General features: G+C 36.3%; 1 protein-coding gene across 2 annotated transcripts in view; it reads left to right on the top strand.

Annotated features, from left to right (window-relative positions):
* The window catches only part of synpra (synaptoporin a), a 39,725-nt gene extending 20,809 nt beyond the window's left edge, over positions 1-18,916 (top strand). The window contains exons 1-5 of one of the 2 annotated variants that reach the window (XM_058372986.1): positions 6,760-7,089; positions 10,854-10,978; positions 14,801-14,999; positions 15,592-15,783; positions 17,036-18,916. In XM_058372986.1, the coding sequence (XP_058228969.1) occupies positions 7,066-7,089; positions 10,854-10,978; positions 14,801-14,999; positions 15,592-15,783; positions 17,036-17,308 (813 nt within the window). In that variant the 5' untranslated portion in view covers positions 6,760-7,065 and the 3' untranslated portion in view covers positions 17,309-18,916. Of the gene's footprint in view, positions 1-6,759; positions 7,090-10,853; positions 10,979-14,800; positions 15,000-15,591; positions 15,784-17,035 lie in introns of those variants that run through there. The other variant, XM_058372984.1, reaches the window with a different exon arrangement.
* The last annotated feature ends 233 nt before the right edge of the window (positions 18,917-19,149 follow it).

Below are 19,149 nucleotides of genomic sequence, written 5' to 3' on the forward strand. Positions count from 1 at the left end.
CTACACTACACTACACTGTACTACAATACATTACACTGTACTACACTACGCGACGCTGTACTACACTACGCTGTACTACACTACGCTGTACTACACTACACTATATTACACTACACTACACTTTACTACACTACACTACGCTGTACTACACTACATTACACTGTACTACACTACATTACACTGTACTACTCTACATTACACTGTACTGCACTACACTATACTACACTACACTATACTACACTACACTACACTATACTACACTATGTTACACTACACTACACTGTACTACACTACACTATGCTGTACTACACTACACTTTACTACACTACACTATGCTGTACTACACTACATTACACTGTACTACACTACACTACACTGTACTACACAACACTACGCTGTACTACACTACACTACACTGTACTACACTACACTATGCTGTACTACACTACACTACACTACAATGTCCTACACTACACTACATTGTACTACACTACACTGTACTACACTACACTACGCTGTACTACACTACACTACACTGTACTACACTGTACTACACTAAACTGTACTACACTACACTACGCTGTACTACACTGCACTACACTGTACTACACTACACTATGCTGTACTACACTACACTACACTGTACTACACTACATTACACTGTACTACACTACACTACACTGTACTACACTACACTGTACTACACTACACTACACTGTACTACACTACACTACGCTGGACTACACTTTACTACACTACACTACACTGTACTACACTACATTACACTGTACTACACTACACTACACTGTACTACACTACACTACCATGCCCCTTGCTACACCACACTATACCGCACTCCACTACACTGTACTACACTACGCTACACTGTACTACACTACACTACACTACACTATACTACACTGTACTACACTATACTAAACTACATTGTACTACTCTACACTACATTACACTTTACTACACTACACTACGCTGTACTACACTCCACTACATTATATTACACTACACTACGCTGTACTACACTATACTACACTACACTGTACTACACTACACTACACTATACTACGCTACACTACACTGTACTACACTACACTATACTATGCTACACTACACTGTACTACACTACACTGTACTGCACTACACTATACTACACTACACTACACTGTACTACACTACACTACACTATATTACACTACACTGTACTACACTACACTACGCTGTACTACACTACACTACACTTTACAACACTACACTACGCTGTACTACACTGCACTACGCTGTACTACACTACACTGTATTACACTACATTACACTGTACTACACTACACTGTACTACACTATGCTGTAATACACTACACTACACTTTACTACACTACACTACGCTGTACTACACTACATTACACTGTACTACACTACACTACGCTGTACTACACTACACTACACTTTACTACACTACACTACGCTGTACTACACTGCACTACGCTGTACTACACTACACTACGCTGTACTACACTACATTACACTGTACTACACTACACTACATTACACTGTACTACACTACACTGTACTACACTATACTGTACTACACTATACTACGCTGTACTACACTACACTACACTTTACTACACTAAACTATGCTGTACTACACTACACTACACTATATTACACTACACTACACTGTACTACACTACACTACGCTGTACTACACTACACTACACTGTACTGCACTGTACTACACTACACTACACTGTACTACACTACGCTGTACTACACTACATTACACTGTACTACACTACACTGTACTACGCTGTACTACACTACACTTTACTACACTACACTGTACTACACTACACTACAATACACTACACTGTACTACACTACACTGTACTACACTACACTACACTGTACTACACTACACTATGCTGTACTACACTACACTGTACTACACTACACTACGCTGTACTACACTACACTACACTGTACTACACTACACTGTACTACACTACATTACACTGTACTACACTACACTGTACTACACTACACTACACTGTACTACACTACACTGTACTACACTACACTACACTGTACTACACTACACTACGCTGTACTACACTGCACTACACTGTACTACACTACACTGTACTACACTACATTACACTGTACTACACTACACTGTACTACAATACACTGTACTACACTACACTACACTACACTACACTGTACTACACTACACTGTACTACACTACACTACGCTGTACTACACTACACTGTACTACACTACACTACGCTGTACTACACTGCACTACACTGTACTGCACTACACTACGCTGTACTACACTACACTGTACTACACTACATTACACTGTACTACACTACACTGTACTACACTACACTACACTGTACTACACTACACTACGCTGTACTACACTTTACTACACTACACTACACTACACTGTACTACACTACATTACACTGTACTACACTACACTGTACTACACTACACTACGCTGTACTACACTGCACTACGCTGTACTACACTACACTACACTACACTGTACTACACTACACTGTACTACACTATACTACGTTGTACTACACTACACTACGCTGTACTACACTACACTATGCTGTACTACACTACACTATGCTGTACTACACTACATTACACTGTACTACACTACACTGTACTACACTACATGGTACTACACTATACTACGCTGTACTACACTACACTTTACTACACTACACTACGCTGTACTACACTACACTACACTATATTACACTACACTACACTGTACTACATTACACTGTTCTACACTACACTATGCTGTACTACACTACACTACACTACACTGTACTACACTACACTTCACTGTACTACACTACACTACACTGTACTACACTACGCTGTACTACACTGTACTACACTACACTACGCTGTACTACACTACACTACACTGTACTACACTACACTACGCTGTACTACACTACACTACACTTTACTACACTACACTATGCTGTACTACACTGCACTACGCTGTACTACACTACACTACGCTGTACTACACTACATTACACTGTACTACACTACACTGTACTACACTACACTGTACTACACTACACTACGCTGTACTACACTACACTACGCTGTACTACACTACATTACACTGTACTACACTTCACTGTACTACACTACACTGTACTACACTATACTACGCTGTACTACACTACACTATATTACACTACACTACACTGTACTACACTACACTACACTGTACTACACTATACTACGCTGTACTACACTGCACTACGCTGTACTACACTACACTACGCAGTACTACACTGCACTACGCTGTACTATACTAAATTGTACTACACTATACTACGCTGTACTACACTACATTACGCTGTACTACACTACACTATGCTGTACTACACTACACTACGCTGTACTACACTACACTACGCTGTACTACACTACATTACACTGTACTACACTACACTGTACTACACTATACTATCCTGTACTACACTACACTACACTTTACTACACTACACTACACTATATTACACTACACTACACTGTACTACACTACACTGTACTACACTACACTACGCTGTACTACACTACACTGTACTACACTACACTACGCTGTACTACACTACACTGTACTACACTACACTACGCTGTACTACACTGCACTACACTATACTACGCTGCACTACACTGCACTACGCTGTACTACACTACACTACGCTGTACTACACTACACTGTACTACACTACACTACACTTCACTACACTGTACTACACACTACACTGTACTACACTACACTACACTGTACTACACTACACTGTACTACACTACACTACACTACACTGTACTACACTACACTGTACTACACTACACTGTACTACACTACACTACACTACGCTTTACTACACTACACTGTACTACACTACACTATGCTGTACTACACTGCACTACACTGTACTACACTACACTACGCTGTACTACACTACACTACACTGTACTACACTACATTACACTGTACTACACTTCACTACACTTTACTACACTACACTACACTACACTACACTGTACTACACTACACTACACTGTACTACACTTTACTACACTACACTACACTGTACTACACTACATTACACTGTACTACACTACATTACACTGTACTACACTGCACTACGCTGTACTACACTACACTACGCTGTACTACACTACACTACACTGTACTACACTACACTGTACTACACTATGCTACGCTGTACTACACTACACTATGCTGTACTACACTACGCTGTACTACACTACGCTGTACTACACTACATTACACTGTACTACACTACACTGTACTACGCTGTACTACACTACACTTTACTACACTACACTATGCTGTACTACACTACACTGTACTACACTGTACTACACTACACTACACTGTACTACACTACACTGTACTACACTACACTACACTGTACTACACTACACTGTACTACACTACACTACACTGTACTACACTACACTACGCTGTACTACACTATACTGTACTACACTACACTACGCTGTACTACACTGCACTACACTGTACTACACTACACTACGCTGTACTACACTACACTACACTACACTGTACTACACTACACTGTACTACACTACATTACACTGTACTACACTACACTACACTGTACTACACTACACTGTACTACACTACACTACGCTGTACTACACTTTACTACACTGTACTACACTACACTACACTACATTACACTGTACTACACTACATTACACTGTACTACACTACGCTGTACTACACTACACTATGCTGTACTACACTACACTTTACTACACTACACTACGCTGTACTACACTGCACTACGCTGTACTACACTGCACTACGCTGTACTACACTACACTACGCTGTACTACACTACATTACACTGTACTACACTACGCTGTACTACACTACACTACGCTGTACTACACTACATTACACTGTACTACACTACACTGTACTATACTACACTATGCTGTACTACACTACACTACACTGTAGTACACTACACTACGCTGTACTACACTACATTACACTGTACTACACTCCACTCCACTACTATGCCCCTTGCTACACCACACTATACCGCACTCCACTCCACTACACTAATACTCTACTATTCTCTACTGTACTCTACCATACTGTACTGTATTATGTGTAAGGCGACCCGAAGATGCAAAAATCATAATTTTTTTGGTACACAGATAGTTTTATTTAATGTTATCATGAAGCATACTGTATCTTTTGGTTATAGCAAAATTGCCTGTAAATACTTTTCCAGTGTCATGCTCTTTCTGGTCCTGTCTGGAACTCTGGCTTCGCCCTCGTACCTCCCACTCATCATGTGGTGCAGCAGTGCTAGTTGTAATGCCGACCCAACCTGTCTGTATTTATAGTCTCTGTTACATAACTACATTTGCAAGTCTTGCATGTGTCTCTATTGCAGCGCTAATATATATATATATGTATCGATTCCTGCTTCTGTTTTTTATCTTCACTCTGTATTGTTGATTATGGATATGTTATGGATTTGTTCACACAGTTTGATGCAGGATTTGGATCAAGCCTGTGATTCTTGTAACAGCATTAAAACTAAAACGATAATAAATATATAAAGAAGAAAAACTCAGAGCTTACTACAGGGGCTTTTTTTTCCATTAGAAAATAAAATGCCTTAAAATAAAATTATTTTTCTGGAAAAGCTTCAGTTTTCTAACTTTTTGAGTGTGAGCTGCATGAAAAAATCTAAGAAATTAAGAAATTTTTGCCCGTATAATTAATTTTCTGGTTGTCAATTTACAGACAAATTTACATAATAATTTAGTTGTGGAATTAATTTTTTAAAGGTGTAGTATAAAAATGTGCTTAAAACACTTATATTTAAATATTTTTAAATGAACAAATTACATAACTTGTATAAAATATTTTTGTATTACTATTATTATTATTATTATTATTATTATTATTATTATTATCATTATTATAAGTAGTTGTAGTAGTAAAGATATTTATACACTATATATCATACATAAAATGCAGCTCAACTGCTTTATAAATTAAAATAAAAAATTATAAATTAAATAATAAAAAAGCAGTAATGTAAAAAAACAGAAAACAAAGAAACTTGTAATAATTCTAAAACGAAACAGTTCTACAAAATATTTATATATACTGTATTTACAAAATAAACCAGGTAATCATAGTTTTGGGGAAAAGCAGGGAATATAAATGAAATAAATAAATAAATAAATAAATAAATAAATAAATGAGAAATAGAAAGCTACAAAAAATGTATATATTTTTTTATTCTGTTTTTTTAAAACTACTTATTGAAAAAATATACTTTGTGAATTTTGAGCTGTTGGTCTGGCACACATCTGGTACAGCTGCTAAATATACTCAGGAATGCTGATGGTTGCTTATTACTTACAGTAGTGAAAGATGAGATTGTGGGAAACTCGAGGTAATTAGGATGGTGTGTAATGCCGAGATTCAGAAATAACGCAAGATAAGACGTGTAGGATCAGATGTGTGTCCCTGGGTGGGTGTTTCCCTGTGTGTGTGTGTGTGTGTGAGAGAGAGAGAGAGAGAGAGAGAGAGAGAGAGAGAGATGCATGGATCATGTTGCATATTTGGGTGTCTGCACTTCTGTAGGGGTTTCCTGTGTGTGTGTGTGTGTGTGTCTGTGTGTGTTTCACTTGTTCAGTGAGAAGGAGTAAGATACCGATAGTTTCTCTCTCTCTCTCTCTCTCTCTACTACTTCACCCTCACACACACACACACACACATACACACACACAGAGCGAGGGATAGACAGAGAGAGAGAGAGAGAGAGAGAGAGAGAGAGCACAGAGAAGTGGAGAGAGACAGGCTTTTCAGTGGTCAGACTCTAAACCGCATCCCGTTCCCTTAAATGAATCGGACTACAGCGAGCGACTTGTTGTGTTCAGCTGGAGATCTGTTGTTTGTTTAAATGTGTATGGTCATATTTGCTCCGGTAAGTGGCACATTATCTTTACCATTTTCTGTACTTTAAGCTGACGTGGATTTTATTCCACTTTTGACAATGAATCCTAACCAGATGTTGTAGTTGTGCATCTCCAGTATAATTACTTGCAAAACGTACAATGTCAGTGTGTCAATAAATATTGACGTTGAATTACTTAATCCATTTTGTGACTTTGTGTGTGTTGATATTATAAGATAATAAGCCGAGAACCTTATTTTTAAGTTCTGTGCTCTTTTGATTTGATCTGTATAGTACAATTCGACCGTTCTGAGGACCATAGCACAGCAGATTCATCCCTCGTTAATAATTAAAGCCTTTTACAGCTCTGACGAATGGCAGAAAATACATCACAACTGAAATCAGAGACCTCCACCAGCCATGATGTGGCTCCGAGAACTCATTTGGGATTATCCTACAAACATCTATCAATTAGGATCGTTTCAGGGTTTAGTGCAAAGGAGATTTTTGGATCTGATACTAGACTGGGTGTTGCATTTCATTTAAACTGCAGTGTTCTTCATGTTGGTCTTGATTTTAGAAAATGAGAGGGCGGGGCTTAGGGTAACTATGAAAGTAGTGGATAATAAAAACCTGTGAGATTTCGTGAGAAGTCCACATTTACCATGTCTCTATGTCACAATTCTACTATAAGTGTGCGTGAACTGTAAATACTTTACATACACCTACCTTGTGAATAAGTTGTGTATATGTTGTATTTAGCTGGTATTTTTTTAATTAAATGTATTCAAATACACCCACATTCAGATTTAGCCTTAGAAATTAGACATAGATTTTTTTTTTTTACTTCAAGTCTGATATTCTTAAAGGGCATTTTTTAATTAGGAAATCTTGTGCAACTACTCATTAGTGCAATTATCCACCAATCAACCAATCACATGCCAGCAATGCAGTGATCAAAATCAAGTCAAGAGTTTCACTTGATGTTCAACATGTTCAACATTCAAAATTAATAAATACAATCCGGACATCCACCACGATGGTATTGTCATATTAACTATGATGTCATAATAACAGAGGGCGGGGGACATTTTTTCTTGCTAAACCTTTAACAGTTTACGCAGAAGTGAGGGTTAACCAGATATGTTAATACCTGTGGCACTTAAAAATGCCTTCCACCATATTTGATTCTGACCGCTCTTCCACTGTTGCCTTATGCATTGGTTCCATACTGTACTAATAATCTCAGCTGATGCTCTAGGACAATCAGGTATTTCTCGCCTGCTGTATTACTAAGAATACGCCGTTAGTGTTGTGCTCTTTTCACCTAGGGTATAGCAGAGTATAGTTTGAGTATTTCCGGAAGTGTACATGGAGTGGTGTGAATAACAAAAACCATCCAGTGAGGAGCATTTCTGTGTAAGGAAACACCTTGCTGATGATTGGCTGATTGGATAATCAATTTATCCTTGCTTCTTTGTTGGAATTTGTTCAAATCTTTCGTGAAATCGATACAAAATGCAAAGCGAAGCTTCCAAATTTATGCTATATAACGTAAGGGTTAGCATTAGGAATTAACGGTTTTAGCTTGCATACAATTATATGACTTCAACATGGCTTTGCAAAATTGTAATGAATCAATTAGCGTGAAAAATGACCCAGGTTAAGGTTAACGTTTGTACGTTTTCTTCTCACATATAATTGTGTGGAATCTAGTCAGATTTCCAATGTTTGTTCCAATTTGTATGCATTTTTCATGAGAGCCGGTTCTATTGTTGTCACGACAACAGTCTTGCATGCACATTTGATTCGTAGACAGTCATATGACCCACACACACACACACACACACACACATGATAAGACAAGACAATTGTGAATTTCTTCCATTACATTTCAGCTGAGTTTCTTTCGCGACACCTAATAAACACTTGAATGAATGAATAGGATCCTCTAACATGCAGCCAATATTCACATGTCACTAGTTTTTCACTTCCTCATTGCATAACTGCCAGCTGGATATGAGACATACCTGAGGAAAAGTATTAGCTCTCTGAGGGAGACGGCGCTCTGGGTAAAGTGTTTCAGACCAGTCACTTTACCTCAAAGCGAGCGTGTCTCCTGCACTTATTAAAGCAGATCTTTTCTCCCGAGCCCTGGCTAAATAAAAGAAGCAGAGTCGAAGGAGAAAGTGAGAGCAAGCAACAATGAGCCTAGTTAAAGGCAAGCTATTGACACAGGGTGGATTTTTTTCCCTTCAGATATATAACCCCTGTCTGCTTATGGTGCCTCGCATTGATTCGCCAACAGCTTGAGAAATGGAGATTAGAGGCGCATTAGTCAGTCGTTTACAGGAGTCCGATAGCTTAATTGAAACGAAGTGTCTTTTCATTTTTCCGCAGAGGATCCGATGATGAAGATAGAAAGACTGATCAAGGATGTTATTCCATGTTATTTGCTTTGCTTAGAGATTTCAAATTAGATCTGCAGAAATCCAGTGCAGAGAAAACTCTTAATCTTGATCTTAAGCTCGTGGAAGCCTGATAGGTTTTAATCAGAACATCCATCATCATCTGATTAAAATATGCTCTTATTGAGCTTTCGAACGACACCAGCCTCACATCACTGACATCTACAGAGCCTGAATCAGAGGCCAGGGAAGACGGTCAGGGAGATGGTCATTTTAGCCAATTTGGAGCTCTATCTCAATCTATTTCAATGCAATTATTCAAAATTTGAGCGAATTTATGCATTTATTTGTTTGTTTTTTTTGAGGTATGATATACAACTTGTAGTACACTTTATTCACATTGTTGTATCTCAGATTGTAGATTTTGTATCACAGAAGCAAAATAATAACTTTTCAGTCATCCTTTTCAAAGTGTTAGCGAATTCAATCGAATTGTGAAGCCAGTATCATGAATTGAATTGAATCATGAACAGAGTGTATGGTTGGAACCCTATTAAACATAAAAAAAACAGGGGAATATTCAACAAAACTTAAGAATCTGGCTTCCAGATAAAGCCTGAATATCACCGGATGAGTAATCCCGTCCATCTGAAAAAAAGAAAAATCACTCAGTGATTGATGAATCAACAGAATGATGTGTCAGATTTAGCTGAATGAGTAATAATCTTTATAGAACTATCCATCTGTGGAGTTCTGTGTGGGGGATGATACAAAAAAAGCTCATTTTTGTATTAATGTGTATTAATCAAATGAGATTTATGAGCAAGAAGCTGTTGTCTGGAATTAAGCAGATAATAACAAGGTTTTGGTAAATTTTATATTCATGCAGCTGTTAAAGTCACTGTTTTTTTGGGGGGGAATTCAGCCATGGAAATTTCCAGAAGAGTGTTATTGCAGTTTAGAATCCTTCATTCTGGTTGGTCAGAAAGTTTGATTCATAAAATGTTTAGTTAGAGCCATGTCATTGATGACAGCTACATGATATTTACTTTTAAACATGAAATGAAAAAGCCACACCCCCAATTATAAAATTATTTTTTCTTCAAATGTTTTTAGAATTTTTTATAAATTGTAATTTTACATTGAGGTGAACAGAAAAGTTCTGACATGATTAATAATGTTTATTTTATTTTATTTTATTTTATTTTATTTTATCTATTTATTTATTTTACTGATTTTTTTTTTACATGATCAAACTCCTCTCTTTTATCAGGGGTGTGTAAAAAATATTTTGTATTTATGGATGTAAAAAAATCTGATCATTGAATGTGCATTTAAAGATTATAAGGAATTAAAACAGGATGTGTTATGATTTGTCGTTTGCAGATTTTTGCCATCTTTGCTTTCGCAACATGTGGAGGCTACACTGGACAGCTGCGGGTTAGCGTGGACTGCGTCAACAAGACCGACAGCAATCTCAGCATCACCGTTAAATTCGCCTATCCATTCAGGTAAAAACGTTAAACACGTTTACTTATAATATTAGATATTGCAATCTAGATCGACAGAAATCATTTCTTTTCCATTGTAATATTTTCTCAATTAAGCCCCGCCCACCAAAGTTTCCCCACTGTGATTGGTTAAAAATAAAGAATCTAAAACCACACACGCACACACAAACACACATTTACACATGTTTACACATAATATTAGATTTTGTAGTCTTGACAAAAATCATCTTTTATTTTACCATCGTGATATTTTCTCAATTAAGCCCTGCCCACCACAGTTTCACCACTGTGATTGGTTACAAAAAGAATAAATTGAAAAACTTAAATGTTTAATGATCTCATTAAAAGCAATGAAAACGAATACCTGTATGTCATCCCAATGGAGCTAAAAGTGTGTGTGTGTGTGTGTGTGTGTGAGTGCTGTCACTCTTCAGTCACTGCCGATATTCCGGTATTAAACCCACACACCCCCGTTAAGCAGCTGCGCTAATTAATTGAGTCAGCGTCACAGCCCAAAGTCTGACGCTGGAATGAAACACATCTCCATGGCACCTGCTAAATCATTTCTTCTTTTTAAACTTCGCTTTTCTCCTTTAATTTAGCCGCAGTTGCCAGAGCTGTGTGACGAACGCCCTCGCTTATGTCAGAATCATTTGTACAGGCTGAAGAATGAGGCTTGCTGGTGTGAAATCCTCCTTTCTTGCCAATTTTACCATGAACGATTTGTTGTAGCGTTATATTTTTAGAGTCCCTTTCATTTTTATGAAGACTTCATTCAGAGAAAACCTGAATCTTGTATTAAAAATAACATTTCGGAAGAGTTAAATAATAGTATACACAGCCTAATAACCTAATTATCGATTGGTGGAGCATTTCATAATATTTGGAACGTAGTAGAAAACAAAAATCAAACCAATAAAATGCATTTTGTTTTATAATTTAATTTAAATTTTATTATTTATTTAAAACAAAATGTATTAATCAAATTTGGGCTGAGCTGCTTCACATACATTAAACCAGAGTACAGCTATCATGGACAGAATCCTGTGCTTCTAATTTTGTGAATTCCTGTCATTTTTTCCACAAAAATATGGAAAGATTTGCTCTTTAACATTTTTAGCTGCAACAATCATACAAATCTCTGACTGATAAATGAGTGTAATGCGTAAAAACATCCTTAAAAGTATTTAAAATCACGCACCGATGACAATTTCTCGAAATTTTTCCAAATTTAGAGCAGATTTTCCGCGGATTTGAGCCGAGAAGCTTGGCGCTGTTTCGCCATCACAACATGCATTCAGGAAAATCCCTCTTCGAGTCACGTGTGTCGAGAATCGGTACAGCTCTAATAGAAAGCTTTACACGTGTCTTCACTGAATGGAGTTTGAAAGAAGAATCCTGTGCTTGAAATTTCACCACTTCAAGTAGTTTTCCACTAAAAAAGCACAAAAAATTCACAAATTTTGGAAATGAAGCAATTTGTGACTGGAAAAATCACAAAACAAAAGTTTTTTAATCCTGGAGGAACTGAATAATGAATAAATAAATGAATTATGAGTGTAATAAACCTTAAAAAAAGGTTTATACTACTTAAAATAAGCAATTTCACTCAGATGATATAATGGATGGTAATAATCATGTTATAAATGCATGAATAGTGCATTATTGAATCATTATGAGTTTATATGTGGTTTTTTTTTTTTTTTAGAAACAGTGTATTAAATAAAAACAAAACTGAGTGGTATAACAGAATAATTATAAGAATTATAAAATAGATTAAATTTCTAGGCTCCTGGATCTCAAACAAACGTCGAGCAGAAATGTTAAAGATTTTAAATTCATGTTAAGATCATGAAAAGGAAGAGACACGAGAGTTGGACAGGAGTAGTTTTTAAAAACTGTAAAATAAAATAAAAAATTAAAAATTAAAATAAACTAAAATTACATTTTATATTATTGATTTTATTAATGATTTCAATTATTATTATTATTTATTTTTAAAATATTTTATATTTTTTATATATTTTTATTTATTTATTTTATATATATATATATATATATATATATATATATATATATATATATATATATATATTTTTTTTTTTTTTTTTTTTTTTTTTTTTTTTTTTTTGGAAATTTTTATTTGAAATTTTTTAACTGAGAAAAGGAAACCTGTACTTTAGTACTTTAATGGGGTTTTCCTCTAATGAGAGCATTTCCCATCCCTTGAAGTCACATAAGCACACGTTGCACACGGTCCCAGATGAAATTTGTGAGGCTGACATACTGGACGGCTTTGAAGTTCCTCTCAGATCTCTCTTTGCTTTAATAAGCGCTGAAGCTGCCACTCTTTGGCTGTACTGTATCACACAGCGAATTCCATTCCACTCCGAGAGGGACATTAATATCACACCGGAATCCTGATCCTTCTTCAGAGTAATATCACTGAAACTCCAGTACAGAGGAATGACGCTGGTGCTGCTGCGTGTCGCCTTTTATCACACCTGCCGGTTCCCCTCAGGTGCAGGCTGATCACTTGTACCAGACACGATCACCTTCCTGACTTCTTCTTTCCTTTGTTCGATTTCCCGAGGGGTTTATTGATTCGTTTGCTCTGGTCGCTAAAGATGGGTAGTGTGACTGGACGTGGCATGTTCGAGGCAGTTCAGTGTTCAGACTCATGTAGGTGGATATTTGACAGGTGACACGACAGTTTTATTCCTAGATCATTTATTCTCACACACGGTGCCATAACATGTAGATCACTGTATCAGCTTTTAGATCTGATTTAAAGATTCAGAAGCTGTTTTAAGTGGAGAGAGGTGTTAACTGGACTAGGTCTAAATTTAGACTAAAATGAAAACAGCGCTAGAAAAAGGCTTGCATGTCAAAAACTAGTGTTCTTCAGAAAACGTGAAAAAATACACAACAAAATAAAATGGAAGAGGGATTCATAGAATAGAATAGAATAGAATAGAATAGAATAGAATAGAATAGGAGTGGAATAGAATTGAATGGGATAAAATGGAATGGAATAAAATAGAATAGAATGGAATAGAACAGAATGGAATAGAGAATAATGGAATGGAATAAAATGGAATGGAATAGAGAAGAATGGAATGGAATAGAATGGATAGGAATAGAAACTAGTGTTCTTTAGAAAACATGTGAAACAATAAACAACAAAATAAAATAGAAGAGGGATTTCTAGAATAGAATAACATAGAATAGAATGCAATGGAATAGAATGGAATGAAATAGAATGGAATAGAATAGAATATATTTATTAGACTAATCTAGAATAACCTGAATAGAATGAAATAAAAGAAGAAGATATAAAATAAAAAAAAGAATAAAAAAGAAATCCATTGCACAGAATAGAATCCAATGGAATGCAACAAAATTTGCCTTTAACAGAATAAACTAGAATAGAACTGAACAGAATAATAGTTGATAGAATATCAGTAGACTAGTAACAGGAGTCATTATATCTAATAGACTTAGTGAATATAATAGTGTGTGTGTGTGTGTGTGTGTGTGTGTATGTGTGTGTATGTATGTGTGTGTGATGGAGTGATCGCTGAGCTTCTTGGAGACTCGTTGTGTAAATCAAGTACATTTGGATATTTTCTCAGGTGTGAGGTGTGTAGCAGCCTGGGAAACCATTCACATGTATTCTCTCTCTCTCTCTCTCTCTCTCTCTCTCTCTCTCTCTCTGTGTGTGTGTCTCTCTCTCTCTCTCTCTCTCTGTCTGTCACTCTCTGTCTCTCTCCCTTTCTCTTCCTCCCCCCCCCTTCCTCTCTCTCCCTCTCTCTCTCTCAGGCTGAATCAGGTGACCTTCACGGTGCCTACTTGTGAAGGCCGACAGCAGGAGCAGCTCCACCTGGACGGAGATTTCTCCTCCTCTGCCGAGTTCTTCGTCACTATTGCCGTCTTCGCCTTCCTCTACTCTCTCTTTGCCACTGTGGTCTACATCTTCTACCAGAACAAATACAGAGAGAACAACCGCGGCCCGTTTATCGTAAGCGCAAAAAAAAACAAAACATTCGATATGTATGTCATGTCATGATAGGTCACCTTCTGACCAAACAGAATGGAGAATTCAACCCTTTATCAACCCTGATTGCCTCCTTAATGTCATTTCTCTTACATTTAAATGCATTAAAATCAAGAAAGTTAGAATTCAGCATTAGCAGCATCAGCATTAGCTTCTTAATACCATAAGAAGTTTTGCCACCGGATTAACAGCTAATTAGTTTATTATTTAGCCCACTGTTAGCTTAAAAACTCGTTCCTCATTAGCGTGATGTATGTGTGTACTAGAACAATAATCTCCTAGGAAACCCAATGATGAAATGAACAAGTGTGATGATGATGTGTGATTGCACCCTGAGGAAATCTCATTTACATCAAGGTTTCCGTTTAGACTATAAGCATCTCCTGTAGCGAAGTCAGACTGGGCTTCGTAGGCTGCTTGTACCTTCAAGTGAATTACACTGCAATCTCATTAGGCAAATGAAATGAAGAATGACGGAACAGCATCCGGTGTTAAAGCTGATATACAGAAATGTTAGTGGAATAAAGTTTGCTTAAATCCAGCTGTATTTGTACAGGACTTCATAGTGACGGTGGTCTTCTCCTTCATGTGGCTGGTGGGATCTTCTGCTTGGGCCAAAGCTCTGTCCGACGTGAAGGTGGAGACGGACCCTGACGAAGTGCTTCTGCTCATGTCTGCGTGTAAAGTCCAGACCAACAAGTGTGCCTCGGTGTACGGGCCGGTCTGGTCCGGCCTCAACACCTCTGTGGTATCAGTTCATTTCCTCTTTGATCTGTGAGATTAAGATGCACTGTTACTGATGCCAGGAGTTCTCAGTTAATGATGCTAGGAAAAATAGAAGTTTAAGTCGATATTTTATTGACTTAGCAAATCATTATACAGTGAGGTCCAAAAGTCTGCACTGTTTTGTAATTTAACACAATAATTTTCCTTACAAATTACATATTACTGACAACAACTTTAGAGAAAAAATAGAAATATTAAATATTATCTGATTGGGAACCAGTAGAAGAATGTTTTTCTTTGATATTAATATTTGCTGGTTTGCTTCTACACATTTGTTCTGTAGAGTATGGTATGTACGAGTTTCTGCATGAACGACTTGAACAGCTGTGTCAGAAAAAATAGAAATTTAAATAACCAAATAATTGAATTTAAAGCTGAAATTAAAGCTGTGTTGGACTTAGTACTAGCAGTAGAATAGAACAGGAAGGGGGTTTTACATAGAATGGAATAGAATAGAATGGAATAGAATAGAATAATTTAGAATAGAAAAAATATATGTAATAAGCTACACTAGAATAGACAGAATAGAATAAAATAAAATAATAATAAATAGAATAAGTATTATAATTGTAAGTGGTATATTGAATGGAATAAAATAAAATCAAGACATTCAGAGAAAAATAAAACAAATTAGAGTAAAATAATAATAATAATATATATATTATAGTAAATAAATGAATAGAATAGAATAGGAAGGGGGTTCTACACTGAATATAATAGAATAAAATAGATAGAATAGAATATATCTACATAATGAGCTACACTAGAATAAATGGAATAGAATGAAACAGAATAATAATAAACAGAATAACAATGGAATAAAAAAAAGTGGTATACTGAATAAAATAAAATCAAGACATTCAGACAAGAATAAAACAAAGCAGAATAGAATTATTAATTATGGTAAATAAATGAATAGAATAGAAATACTGTTAATAGCCTTTAAAATGGCGTTTAGAAATGAAGTGTTTTAACCAAGTGTTTTACAGTCATTGAGCACAAGCATCACTTTCATTTATTCATTTATAATACAGTAAATTAATATAATAATTGCACTTCATCTTATAAACTGTGTAAAAATCCCAAAAGCGCTCATACTGTATTCACACACGTTCAAGTTATTATAAAGTATCAAAGTCTAGAACTTTCAAACAAATTTTCTCCTTTTAAAGAATAATGAATCACTCATCTGTGTGTTCCACTCTGATTTCTAGGTGTTCGGCTACCTGAACTTCGTCCTCTGGGCCGGAAACATCTGGTTTGTGTTTAAAGAGACCGGCTGGCATAAGGGCGGAGCTGCACGATACCCGACACCGGCTCCTGAAAAACACACCACCGCCTTCAACCAACAACCCTACAACCAGCAGAACTACAACCAGGGCACCTTCGACCAATCAGGAGCCAGCTTCGGAGGAACCGGAGGATTCGGTCAATCAGACTACAGCCAGGTGGGGAGTTACACCTCAAGTGGACCCGCGTCCTACTGACCACACGCCAGTTTATCTTCCAGGCTAAATGTCACGGGGGCAGGGGACAATTTCATGGGCAAAGGGTGAGAATCGGGTTTTGTGTAATTGTCTTATTTGTGAATGATGTCTTTACTCTAAAAATTTCAGCATCTTCACACAAAGCCAGTTTTCTTTCTTTGGTCTTTAAAAAAATGACTCAGAATTTGGGTTTTGAAAATTCACCTGAAGGTATAAGACTTCCCTTTGGATTTCTTCAGAGCCTGTAAAGGTTCTTATGTAGAACCCTTGCAAAGATGTGATTCTATTAGAAAGGAAAGGGTTCAAATAAAACTCTTCAAAACATCTTGAGGAAGGATTTCACACACACAGAAATAAAGCTGCTGGGAAAATGGCTCTGTAGAAGAACCTTCAGTTTTCTTAAGCAAAGTGGGACGGAGGGATCTTCAGCTATTTTTCATGGTGGCACAGACACCTGAAACATTTTTCCTCACATAAATATTGCCATGATTTTGGAGAGGTTGGAAAATGTTGTTGTTGCAACAACAGAAATAGTTCCTTAAGGAACCAAAATGGTTCCTCTAAAGAAAGGTTTCATGCTAAAGAACGGTTCAGAAAGGTACAGGGATGAGAGTTCATACAGGATAATCAAGACAAACACTTTGGGTCCTTCGTTTCTTAAAGGGTTCTCCTGGTAAAAGGCTCTGATTGGGAACCAGAAAGGTACAGGGTTCTACATGGGACCTTTAAGTGTTCCCCTAGAGGAAATCCTCTGACCACATAATATAACACTAGTGCATATTTCTGTTCAGTTTTCTACATTGCGCTGACTTGATGCATAAAGATGTGTCGCTGCGCTAAACTCTGAATAAAATAAATCCAACAAAAAGCTGAAATGTTCATATGAAGTTTCCACAAATGGCATACTTGTATATATACAGTTGTTAGAATTTATGAATATATTTTCCTTCTGTTTGTCAACTTGTTTTGACATCATCACTGAGTCTGATTGATGTTTTCTCGGCTGTAGGTATAGACAGAGGAGAATGAGATATAATTGTGCATCGTAAACCGTTTTAAAGCCGACGACGGTCAGGTCGCATGCATGCCACACACCTTCCATCAAGTCTAGTGCAGGTCTCTTGCTGTCTCGAGCTCTATTTCCTACTCTCTTCTCGCTATTTTCTGATTTTTATACATCTCACACACACAGTTCTCTCTGACCTAAATGGATGTTATTTAATGAAAAACAAAACTTTCTTGGGAAAGAAAAAAAAATACATGTCTGCTTAGAAGATAATTGCAAGGCATGGCATTTAAACAAAATGAAGGAAAAAAGAAAATGTTTATTATTTATTATAAAATTCATGTGTTCTGCTTGCTCTAAAGTGTATCGTTTTTTTTGTCAGTGTAATTTTTTATTTATTTATTTATTTTTGGTAATTATTTCCATGGTGTGAATGACACTGCATGTGCATTTGGAGTAATGCTAATAAAGATTGTGTACAGAGCCATGAGTCAGATCGTCTCTTTATAGAAATTCATTGGAAATGTACACCTTTACTGTTATTCTAAATAATTATTGTATCATTTACAATATTTAAAATTAAGATTAAAGGTTGAATAGTAGGATGATTAAATTATAATAGTAATATCACATACCTAAAATATTTATTTCTGTCTGTTTATATCTTTTTATTTCCAAATGCTAACATTATATTATATATTTAAATAAAATACTTAAAATTTCTTTAATTAAGTAAGAAATAAATTCCTTGAGAACGATAAGCAGCTGCTAGAAAATTACTGCTACTATTCAAAAATCCAGTGTTTTTCTGTAACACCAATTTACCCACGGTATT

This window comes from Hemibagrus wyckioides, linkage group LG21 (genome assembly GCF_019097595.1).
Source record: "Hemibagrus wyckioides isolate EC202008001 linkage group LG21, SWU_Hwy_1.0, whole genome shotgun sequence".
Lineage (NCBI taxonomy): Eukaryota > Metazoa > Chordata > Actinopteri > Siluriformes > Bagridae > Hemibagrus > Hemibagrus wyckioides.